This window comes from Biomphalaria glabrata, chromosome 4, assembly GCF_947242115.1.
Source record: "Biomphalaria glabrata chromosome 4, xgBioGlab47.1, whole genome shotgun sequence".
Taxonomy (NCBI): domain Eukaryota; kingdom Metazoa; phylum Mollusca; class Gastropoda; family Planorbidae; genus Biomphalaria; species Biomphalaria glabrata.
In genome coordinates, this window is record NC_074714.1 from 32,446,033 (window position 1) to 32,458,685 (window position 12,653).

General features: G+C 34.1%; 1 protein-coding gene across 8 annotated transcripts in view; it reads left to right on the forward strand.

Annotated features, from left to right (window-relative positions):
* The window catches only part of LOC106074651 (uncharacterized), a 44,109-nt gene that overhangs the window by 17,403 nt on the left and 14,053 nt on the right, over positions 1 to 12,653 (forward strand). For 4 of the 8 annotated variants that reach the window (XM_056025368.1, XM_056025372.1, XM_056025374.1 and 1 more), the window contains exons 2-9: positions 4,319 to 4,602; positions 4,876 to 5,100; positions 6,644 to 6,913; positions 7,506 to 7,724; positions 8,244 to 8,495; positions 9,728 to 9,903; positions 10,027 to 10,177; positions 12,170 to 12,308. In XM_056025368.1, the coding sequence (XP_055881343.1) occupies positions 4,342 to 4,602; positions 4,876 to 5,100; positions 6,644 to 6,913; positions 7,506 to 7,724; positions 8,244 to 8,495; positions 9,728 to 9,903; positions 10,027 to 10,177; positions 12,170 to 12,308 (1,693 nt within the window). In that variant the 5' untranslated portion in view covers positions 4,319 to 4,341. Of the gene's footprint in view, positions 1 to 1,152; positions 1,304 to 2,565; positions 2,745 to 2,769; positions 2,960 to 4,318; positions 4,603 to 4,875; positions 5,101 to 6,643; positions 6,914 to 7,505; positions 7,725 to 8,243; positions 8,496 to 9,727; positions 9,904 to 10,026; positions 10,178 to 12,169; positions 12,309 to 12,653 lie in introns of those variants that run through there. The other 4 variants (XM_056025373.1, XM_056025369.1, XM_056025370.1 and 1 more) reach the window with 4 other exon arrangements.

The window sequence follows — 12,653 nt, forward strand, 5'->3', positions numbered from 1 at the left end:
ACATCCGCTCTGTTATCATCAGCAGACGCCTTGGCTGGCTTGGCCACGTTCGTAGAATGCCAGTAGGTCGACTTCCACAGGACATCCTGTATGGCGATCTAATTGAAGGCAGGAGAGCCGCTGGTCGCCCACTTTTACGTTATACGGATGTATGCAAACGCGACATGAAGCTCTTCAAAATCGACACTGGCAACTGGGAAGAGGTGGCACTGGACAGATCCACATGGAGAGAGAGCATAAAGGAAGGGTCACAGATTGCAGATGTCATACACAACAGAAGCAGAAAGAAGGGTGAAAATGCAATGGCGCCTGGTGATTTTATATGCCCAACCTGTGATCGCAGCTGTGTATCAAGGATTGGCCTCTTTAGTCACACAAGAAGTTGCAAAGGGAAAAGATCGTCTCACGAGACGTAAAATGCCACAGATTTTTATAAGTATATACTGTGGGCACACCTGACTTCTGTAGGTGTCGGCGGGCCGCATAAAACACTCCGGGGGGCCGCATGTGGCCCGCGGGCCGTAATTTGCCCACCCCTGTTCTAGATTAATCTAGATCATGGGCGTAGCCATGATTTTATTTTCGTGGTGAGGGTTTGGGGGGGGGGGAGGGATGCGTCATATACGCCTAATATATATATATATATGAGGTTTGACCTATATATGTGTGTGTGTGTGTGTGTGTGTGTGTGCCTGCGTGTGGCCCTCTTACGGCTACATCTATACTATATATACTATAGTGTTTCTAGTTATTTTTACAGTAACTTAAATTAGTAGGCCACTAGATACTAGTAAAAGTAGGCCTAGGTGTAGATTATGGATCTATAAAAAATATAGATCTAGATAGGCCTATAATAGGCCTACATCTAATAAATAAATATATAAATCTACATCAATATTATATAATAATAATCTTTATTGTCCGTACCGCGTAAGGAAATTTGTCTTAAAATGTATGCATTACACCAAACACACATTATATATAACTATTAAAAAAATGTACATTCGCACCAGACTCACTCATATATCTGATAGTTTTTATTTAATATTGTCTATTGCCAGGGGAACAAACGCTTATATTTAATATAGATCTAGATTTTTGGAACATTTTTCGTTGGCAATAATTAATAGTCGACCTTATACTTTTCCCCCAATCAAAACAAAATCTATCTCTCTTGTTTTGGTTTTTATTTTTTAACTAGATCTAGATCTAAATTAAATTAGGGTAGATCTCTAAACTAGAACTAAATCTCTATATAGACTCTAATAATACATTTACTCTCTAGGCAGAGTAGACAGTGTGAGTGAGTAACAATGTAGTGTCTAAAGTGTGACTAGAGTCTATAGTCTATAAATCTAGAATAGATCTAGATCTAGTTACTTAGTACTAGTAAAACTAGTAGTCTAGTCTAGTAATACTAATAGTAGTATCAATTCAGTGATACACAGCCAGGCCAAGAGTAGCAAATTATAATGATATATAAAATATAATAAATAATAATGTCAATATTATCTAATAATTCTAGATCTAATAGATTTAGAATAGAGTCACTTCACACTACGACTCTGCTACTACTAGTAGTACTACTGCTAGTCCTAGATTCTTATTTCTAGTCCTAGTTTAAGTTACTATTAGTATAATAAAGTATATAGGATATAGGCCTACTAGACTTAGACTACTAGTCTAGAGATATATATCTGGATTATTCTAGATCTTACTAATCTAGTAGGTCTAGAGTCCTAGACTCTAGTCTTCTAGACTCTAGATTCTAGATTAAATCTAGTCTCTAGCTAGTTAAGTTATCTATAACTATAATGATTTATTATCAGTTTTTGAGTAGACTCTAATTCTAAATTCTAATTCATTGGCATTAGCATAGAATTATATTAGAATATTATTAGATTTTAGATCTAGATTAATCTAAATAGATCTAGATTTTAGATTTAAAACTAGAAGCTATATCAATATCTAGAATAGTCTACATCTATAGTATATTATATATTATATTATGTAGCCTAGTATGTATATAGTATATATATATTATAATATATATATATATATATATATATATATATATATATTATGTATTATATATATCTATATAATATATAATTTTAATTATCTTATATGATACAGACGTTACTTCAAAAAAGATGATTACGTCCTACGCGTCATGCATTTAGTGATTTTAGTCATGCATTTTAACCAATGACCTAAATTCTGCCAAGTTACTGGATTTCCTGGTTAGTTCAGGCAACCCATTCCATGCTCTAATTGCACTAGGGAAGAAAAAGCATTAGTACAGTTTTGTCCTAGCATATCATGGGATGAGGAATGTGCCTTTATCTTTGTGTCTTTCTGAGTATTTTATTAAATTTTGTTTTTCACAAGTTTTTGTATTTGAAGATTATGGTTCAGTGTTTTATGTATAATTGCTACTTTACTTTTAAGTCTTCTATCCTGAAGGCTTTCTAAATTTAGTGATTTTACTAAAGGTGTTACTCTAGTCAAATGTGAATATTCATTTGTTATGAATCTCACTGCTCTATTATTTGTCTGTTCCAGTTTGTAGTGCTTTTACTTTTTGGCAACCTACCTTCTTCTCAGAAACTGAGGTCAACACTTTTCCTGTTCACTCTTGGCGTTTTGTCATTCGGCATGTTTCTTGTTGATTCTATTAATCAATTCCAGCATACACAACATTCCTTAGCTTGGCTTTCCCTTCTGTTCACGTCGATAACAGGGTAAGAAATATTGGAGACAAAATGAACATATAGAAGTTCATAAGGCCTTACAGGTGGAGTTTCCAGTTAGAAAGAGGGCAAGAAAAATCAACAACCACAGTGGATTGTCATGTTAGAAATGTCAATCAGTTTTCTGTCACACATATGGATAAAACCAAACATCTGAATGCAGATGGTAATTTTCAATAGGAAGATTCTAGTATGCCTCCATTAAGGTACTTCTCCAATATTCAAACATATGTTTTGATAAAGGTATTTTTTACCTATAATAACAGTTTAACATCAGCTTTTGATCAATAAATTGTACTTTGAAATTGCTTAAAAATGTATGCTCCAAAATATAAATGTGCAAAAACCAAATGTGAAGCAATCCTTACTAAAGGTTTGGCCCCTGTCAAGTAAAGTAAAGAAGCAGGTAGTGATGCCTAATATTTGACAGCATTTGCAGGTGCTCCAAGCCCACAATAAAATAAAATAGTTTCCCCTGATGGTACAATCTTTTTTGTCACCATTCGTGGAAAATTTAAAAAATAATTAAGCAAGTTCATCAATTTAGAATATAGCAGAATTTTAGGCTATGGAAGGACCAGGTTGTAAGCTCTGAATCCTTAGGTGTTATATCCTGCTTTGAAATGTCCCACCAAAATCAAAAGCTTCGTTGAAAACCCCATGTGCTGAATTGTGGCTGCATTTTTTACACAGCTTTGCAACATTGTTCAAAGCAGCAGTTCTGTTTATTCAGGGACAGAATGTCAGTCCTCTCAAAGCATCTTCTGACACAAACTAATTGGTTCAGAAATGCACAGAAAGAAGCATGAAAAGTTTCCTCCCCAAATAAATATGCATGCAACTTACTAATTCAATTTTTGGATGATGCAGGTTGGTTAGAAAAATTAATGTAGTAATAAAAGAGAGAGAGAAGCTACCCATTGGACAATTTAATGCTATCAGATAGATTGAACAAAAAAAAAAGTGTGGTGAAAGATGTTCAGTATTGGAAAAACGTTTCAGAAAGCCTGCAATTATTAAAATTATTGTGTGTGTACATTGTGATATATTATAATAACCTGTAAGTTGATAAAAGCAATATTGTGTGAACAAATCTGAGATAAGGCTGTTCTTTTTTTATGCCATGATCGACATGTGTCCTACTTTTGCTCCCAAAATATCTGTTTGCTTTAACATTAGACACATAGACTGTAAAATAACATCAAGGAAGATTGTATCTTTTACAAAAGAAATAAAATATCTAAAATAATTTTATTGAGGATGAACAGAGCTTTTAAAGAAGTAATATTTGCTTTGTGTATATATATTGTTGTAAGGATGAAATTTTAGGTAATGTAATAGGTAATATAATATAATCTGTTCTGGGACAGAAAAATGTAGAAAATCTTTTTGAAGAAATGATTTTACTTAAAGTAAAAAAAAAAAATTGAAGTGGTTTCTGTGGTTTTTAAATTTTTTTTTTGTTAAATGCTATTTAAATGTTTATTTAATACATTGAACTTAAATATTTGTTTTAAAAACAACACGTTATTGTACTTAAATTATTTCTCTATTTCTATTTTCAGTTAAATAGTTTTGATGGACCATCATGGATGCATATTCCAAAATAAGTTTCAAAGTTGATTTGATAGCTTCTGTACCCAGCCACTTAAATTTCTTAGAGGAATGTAATATTCCTGCCTTAAGGAATGAAGCTATTTTACGTCAGGCAGTGTACCGATATGAACATTTTTGGTTGCCACTTGCTGCTAAGTACCAGCCAAAGATTCTTGAGGCTCCATTAGATATAGCATGGGTATGGCATTGTCATATGTTGTCACCTGCAGCTTACTGTTCAGACTGTGTCAGGGTGAGTAGATAGGTCAGTTTGTGTTAGTTTATTATTGAGGGGAAATGTAATTTGTGTAGCTCAGTGCCATTAAATGTCAAGGGACTTGTGTTAAAACCCTAAATCAAGCTGAGTTGTGTTTGCTGAGCACCTAAATGAAGCACAAAAACTTTCTCCTTGATCCCCTTCCCACATGTCCACTGCAGACCAAAATATTATCATCATACAATATTATCTTTAAGCAGAAACTATTTTCTTAATATATAAAAGTTTTTTTTTTTCTTATCTTATTAGCTTCTGGATGGTAAAATTATTGATCATACCTTAGAGAGAAATGAAAAGCAAAAATATGCAGCACTACAAGAGACCAGGTCACTATGGCAAAGAGAGTATCCCAATGAGGCGTTTGAAGTGGAATTAAACCCTATCTCAGTCAACCCAAAATACACCAAAGGAAAAACTAATTTCTCATATGACATCGTAGATGCTGCACTTCGGCAAAAAGAATTTGGTTACCAGGCAAGTACTGCCTTTAAGTGTTTCAGGATTTTTTTCTCCCAAAGATGACTCATTGCTTCTTATTGCAATATGGTTGACAACTATTTCTCTGCATTCCGTTAATTTAGTTGATGACTTGTTTTCATTTCTTGGCTCATCACATTTACACATTCAGGATACCACAGAGCCTTTGATCTATCTCTTAAGAGGCCTTACTTACTTGAAGTCAGTGAGTATAATGTGTTACCTTAAATTGACACTTGTAAGTTGTAAGCCTACAGTGTTCCCATAACCAACAGTAATAGAATTTCAGTTTAGTGCTATAGCCACTTACAAACTTTCAGTAAATAACAAGTCAGCTTTGCTGATAACCAGCCTGTTTGATTTATTCTGTTTTAGTGTCTAATTTCATTCTCTTACTTTTGTTTTATTACAAAGCTTATATCAACTCACTCACTGTCTGGTAAAAGTTTGAACACACTATTTCTCCCACACCCATTCTCTGATCAAGTTGAAACTTTTCACAATTATTTCTTGTATCTGTCAAAACAAGAATCAATTAAAAAAAAACTAACCATTTAGTTAATTATTGGTAATTAATGATTCTGTTTGGTATCAAACAAGGGAAAGAAATAGTACTTGGCTGATATGGCAGCATTAGTTGAATTAGTCTCCTTTATACTTTGTTGCTTAACTTTGAAACTAACAACAGATAAATATGAACCTTTATTTTTCATAAGCACTTTGCTGGCACATTGGTTAATGTATTGGCTTGAGCCCTCGAGTCCAAATTCAAGTTATACATTTATTTGTATAAAATACTTTTATAAAGCTATCACAGCAACATTCACAAATATATTCGTTTCTTTCTCCAAACTTATTGATACAATTACACTTAATATAAGCTTTTTAGCTGCCCCCGAAAGGGGAAAAGATTCTATTAGTTTTGTGTGAAATTTCTGTCCGTCCGTCCTGTTTAGATCTCATAAACTAGAAAAGATCGTGAAAATCCGACATCACAATATTTTAGAACATTCTAATTCTGATTCAACGGCTACTTTTTTTTTTCTGAAAGCGAAAAATCTAATTTTTTAAATCACTTATGCAAGCAGTTTTTTAAAGTGAAAAAGCTAATTAGTATGCATTATAAGTTAGACCTAATTTAAAACGAATCTTGTACACAGCATTTTCTTGAACGTGCTTGGTAAAGTGCTTGGCTTCCGAACCCGGGTTTGAATCCTGGTGAAGACTGGGATTTTCAACTTCGGAATCCTTGGGCGCCTCTGAGTCCACCCAGCTCTAATGGGTACCTGACATTGGTTGGGGAAAAGTAAAGGCGGTTGGTCGTTGTGCTGGCTACATGACACCCTCGTTAACCGTAGGCCACAAAAACAGATGAACTTTCTGCCCTATAGACCACAAGGTCTGGAAGGGGAACTAGTTAGGCCAGGTTCACATCTAACTTTGCATTTAAAGTATTTTTTAAGATGTTTCTTGTTCTGTTTTAGTGTCCATTTTCATTCTCTAAATTTTGTTGTTTTACTTATCTTTGTTTAATCTACAGGTCAGTTTACCCCACTACAGAGATAAGCTTTTTTTATTATCATCACTAACTCGCTACAAGAAGTTTCTTCAACTGAAAATAGAGAGACCAAAAATGTTTATTGTTCCTTGCTATGACATTGACCTGATGTGGCACACCCACCAGCTTTACCCACTAGCCTACAAAAAAGACACGGAGGAGCTTTATGGTAAAATATTTAATCATGACGACTCTGTAACAGATAGAAGTGAAGGCTCAAAGCTATACACTGCAGATTTGGCCACCAGAGAGGTAAATAATTGTAATGATAAATTAGCTATGCTTTTTTTGCTCCTTTCTATTGTATGGGAATTTTGTGGCATTTTACTTGCTTAAACATCACTTGGTTACTATGTTCAAAAGTTTGGCTTGGGTTTTTTATTGTAAATATTTGGCTTTAGTTTTTTTTTATTCATTTCTAGCATAGAAAATGTTTTTTTTTCCTTTTTTAAAAATACAATTGCAATCTTATATCTATGTCAATGCCTTTTTTTTTTATTGACCTAGTAATTGAAAAGAAAATCATTATTTTTTATATAATCTTGTTATAATTTTAAAAAAAAACAACATTATAAAAAAATTACGTCTGTTAAATAATTTATTTTTAGCAGTTCAAGTGTAACTAGTCAGATTTTTTTTGTTTTATAATTAAATTATCTTTCAGTTTTATTTACTTTTGTTCTAGAGATTGTTCTTTTATTCTTATAGTTGTGCCATTTTATAATTCTTATTATTTGATTGCCTCTCTCTAGTGTGCTTAATACATTATAGTGGCAAACCAGTTCAGCTCTAAACAAGGAACTATGATGACACTTATATTTGTTTTCTGCTTGTATCATCCTAGGCTTGGAAGGATGTATATAATGAGACCTTTGCATTGTATGGGGCCATGTACAGGGGAGAGAACCCACTTGGAAAACTGTATATGATGAACAATGAGGAGACCTCACTTCTTAGAACCAGGATTGCCAACTTGGTTTTTGAGAAAGTAGAAATTAAGGATGCCCCCAGGCTAACAGGAAAACCTAGATTGAAGATATCTACAGCTGTCAACTCTAAACAGGTAAAATATTAACATCTGTTATGTTCAGTTTGGTCAATATCTGAATCAATATAAAGGTATCTCTTTAGATAAAATATCTTTCTCTTTGTTCAACAGTTGTTGTTAGTATTATAGTTAAATAAACAATTTGAGAATTAACCAAGATACAGTTATTATTTATTCATTGTGTCATGATTTAGTTGGGTTTAAAAGATATGTTTGAAATATTTATATACTTAATAGAGAGGTGTGGGTCAAGTTGATTGAGGACTAAGGAAAAAGTTTACTCATTGGATTGTGAATGTGACCGGACTGCATCATTGGCAGCCTTTTAAAATCATTACATTAAGCTTATATTTCTTCATTCTCAACTTGACATTGCATCAGGTCAAACTTCATATCATTTCTATGTATCCACCTATTTTCTATATTATTTTGTTCTGTGAGAGAGCTTCTCTGGGACCAGTGGTACTTGTTAGTAAAGCTCTGTACATAAAGATGTCAAACAAGTGGATCTTTTAAAGAATCATCTCTTTCCAGTATGCTGCTTTGACAACACTAAAGGGCTCTAGTAGAGTCTGGCAAGGTAAAAGCTTGTGTAGTGCCTTTTTCAATACTCGACATGTGAACTGTCTGCTGTTCAGCTTGCAAGAGTTCCATGGCTGGGCGTGTCTTGGAACTAAGGTTGTAGTGTCTGAGACAACACTGAACTTGTTGCCAGTACTAGAAAAAGCACCTATTGGTCAGCAAGTGACTAGGGATCTGAGTACTACAGGTGTTTCTGATCTCCAGGTAAATCTATACAGTTTGTTTAAAGAAGTGACTGTAGACAATGTGGATGAATGAATGGTACAAGACTAGATAGATGAAACTAGAGTCTTGAGTATAAATCCTGGGGAAGTGATGGGTCCATAACAATAGTTTGGGAAAGTAAGATAATTGTGCTACTTACATGAACATTTTGAATGCTGTTGGCCACAGATCACATGACCCACTGACCAAAATGTTTCTAAAAGAGAAAGGATGAGAGCAGTTATGTTAATATTTTGTTACTTTCTTACTTAATTAAATTTTAATTAACGAAAGATGTATTTTGCTGCTTGTTAATATGCTTTTTCTGTGTGTGTGTGATAGGTTTCAACTATGACCTTCCACTTTCTTCAGACTAAGAGTGTTTAAATATTAAAATTTATTGCAATTTTAATGAAATGAATATAGAATTTATAGTATGTTATAGTAGTAATCCTTAATTCCTTTAGTTGTGATGTGGATTGGGAGTGTGAACAACTCAAATGATAAATAACTAAAAGTGCATCTATTTTTTTTATTTAAGTAGTCGAAAAAGAAAGTCATTAACAAAGTTATATTCACAATGATTGAATTCATCAAATCTCTGCTAGTTCAAGTTTAAGAAGTCACATGTTTTTTCAGATAGTTAGTAATTGTAAGACATATGATATATTATATCCACATTTTCAAGATGTTCTTTTTGGTTGCTAGAGAAATCATATCTATAAAAAAAAACTTTTATATTCAGTGCTTGAATTATATAGGGTTGTAACAAAATATTTATTCTATAGTTCCTTTATTTTGATGTGTTACACTTTACCTACCATTCAGAGTAAAGATTTCCCTTGTAATCAACATATTCAAAAGGTTAATTTTACATAGGCCCACATTTACTTATGCAACTATGTCCTGGTAAAACCAAAGTTGTAAGCCACTACAAATTCAGAGCTTAAAAAAATACTAACAACAGATAAAGTATTGCTAACGTGTTGTTTCCACCTGCATTTTGAAATTATAACCTGTATCGGGTTTGATACCAACTCTTCATATTTTTGTACAGAATTTTGATATCAGTCATTGAGATTTACAGCTTAATGACATGCTTTCAAATTAAAAATAGATCTGCAAAATGCATCAAATATATAAGGAAAAACTAACTACTTTCAAAATAGTTTTTTGAATATTTTTAGAGTAGAAGTATTGTTTGGAAAGTCAACTTTTTTTTTTTTTGACAGATTGACTGCAAGTTACTCATTGGACCTGTCAAAAAGGGAGTCATACTGTTGCAGCTGAAAGCTGGAGGTTATGAACGGGCCATAATGCCAGAAAACTTGGAACAACTGTGGGGACCAATACCTCTCCCTCGTCTGCCCCCTGGTACTGACAATTGGTGCCATGTTGCTTCTCACAAGTGAGTACAAAAAGTGGAGTCTTTTGTGTTGAGCTGAAAATGGTATACTTGAATATTTTATTTTAAAGAAATTAATATAATGCTAAAAATTCATCACTAACAGTTTGCTTCCTTGACTGTTAGGGTATTAAATTACAGTGGAGAACCTATGTTTACTTGTCGCTTGATTCACTCTCAGCCCTTGTTGCAGTCAGCTGTCCATGTGTTCCATCAGGACAAAATGGTAGCTGTTGGACATTTGGTGGGCACAGACCAGCTGCCCATTCCAACACAGGTTAGTTTCCACCAGATTACTGTAGGTCATCATTTTTAAAAATAAAAATACAGTCCAATCTAGTTAATTGGATCACATCAGGGATATGATCATTTCAGTTTTAAAAACTGGTCAGTCTGATTAAACGAACATGGCCTATATCACAAAATGAGACGTTAATGAGACATATTAAATGTTTATTAACCTTTATTGTTCCTTGTAAAAAAAAAAAGTATGTACAACACAATGTATAGCTATAAAAATATTCTTACTACATTCAAAACAAGTGTTATCTGATTCTATCTCTTCACAGACCATTTTACCTTTACCTATCCCTTAGTCTGTTGGACAGTTGGGGCACAAAGCAAGACTCGTTGACCGTCTTTCTCCATTCCTCCCTGTCTTTTGCTTTGTTTAGAACCTCTTTCAATGGCAGGCCCTTCCATTCTTTTATCTTGTCCTCCCATCGTTTTCTCTGTCTGCCTCTTCTTCTTTTTCTTGGTACTGTTCCCTGAAGGAAGGTCTTTGCGAGCTCCAAAGATCTTGTATTATGGCCATAGATTTTGAGCTTGCGTTTTTTCGCTATAGTTAGCAGGTCATCATGAGGTCCGATCGCTGCAGTAACCCTGTCTCTTATGTCTTGGTTTGTGATGCGGTCTTTGAACGTGATATCAAGGATCCTTCTGTAGCATCTCAATTCCATTTCCTCCTCTCTAGCTCTGCAGTCAGCGTCCAAGACTCACAAGCATATAAAAATGTGGCCATGACCAGGGAGCGCATCAGTCTGATTTTGGTGCCATATTATTTTAAGTTCTGAAAGGGCTGCTGTGGACTGTGCTATTTGGGCCAATAGTTTGGGTTTCGTTCCCTCATCTGAGACAATAGCTCCGAGGTATTTGAAGCTGCTAACACTAGTCAGCTTTTCGCCTCCAATACTGATGCCTCTTTTAAAGCCCTGTTGGCTATTGGTCATAATTAGTTTTTTTTTCTGCATTTATTTGCATACCATGCGGAAGACTTGTTAATGCGCATCACTAGGTCAACTAGTTCATCTTCTTCCCTGCTAGGCCGTCAATGTCATCGGCAAGCGCAAGTTAGTAATTCTTCATCCTCCAATGCTTACAGTACCTTCATAGCCCTCGAGAGCATCTTCCATTATCCTTTCAAGGAAGATATTGAAGAGTGTTGGTGAAAGTAGGCAGCCTTGTCTTACTCCAACTGTGGTTTTGAACCAGACCATACTTGAAGTCATTCATCACATACATCGTACACAGCAATAGGTCTGTCTTCATTTCTCCTCTGGCTTGAAATGATGGCACAACGTTTCAAAGAATTTCTTAGCATCCTGCATTGTCACCAATTCATTATGACATGTGTTTCTCTGCAATATTCATTTTTATTGTAACATAGAATCTCGTTGTCTATGGATAAAACTTCTTCCTAATTTTCAACCTGTTGAAGTTCCACATTTCCATTGTCATTTTCACTTTCCATCAGCATGTCAAGACTAATTAGTCAAAGCCACAGTTTTTAATTGACTCGCTGCTTATTTTTAGTCAGTTGGTAGCCACAAATGAAAGATGTTAACCTTTGCACTGACAGCTATGGTTGGTGACTTGAGGTTAGAAAAATCTCTTGAATTGCTTCAAGAACATAATTTAGCAACCTTGCAGAATAAAATGTTTTGAAATCTTTTATTATACCCATGTCCTTTGGCTGCACCAAAGTTTTTGTACTTCTAGGGAGCCCATATTTCTCACTTATCAGCTTTGCACTTATGGCTTCTTATTTGCTATTACAATCTTTGTTCTGATAAAGTGGAATTTTGTTGTTCCTAATAACTGGGTAAATCTACACATACATATTTGTTTCAGCATTCATGAAACTGGCTTGAATATGTGGCTGCTGATTACCCACTGGTTCACTAAACTACATTCAACTCTACTTTGGATTCTTATATACATACATAATTTCATTGTGTTACCTATTGTCATAACTTGGTGTTCTACTCAGGTGACAGACAATAACAGCTGCATCACTCTCAATCCCAGAGCTGGAGAAAGAGCAGTCCTGATCAAAAACTTCCAGGGAGATTGGGCCATTGTGGTTGGCAGATGGGTGGATTTTAAAAGAGGAATTCCTGGAGTTCGAGGTTTGAAAAAATATTTTGAAATCCATAAGTGTGTTTGAGTTTTCTTTAAATGACTAAATTTAAAAAACAAAATTCTATTCAAAATAACAACCCCCCCCCCCCAATATTTTAATTTGTTTAAACTTTTTTATATTGATATATTTGGCACAATGAGTAACATCATATTGAAATAAGAACTTTTTTTGGGGAAAGTATAAACTATAAAAACATAAAATTTGAAATAAAAAAAAAAGTTAATAAATTTATGTACAAAAAATGTAAGGGATAAGTGCAGCTGACTTTTAGCATAAATGGTCAGAAAATCTAATAATGTACATCCTGATGACCATTACAATAGTCAGATTG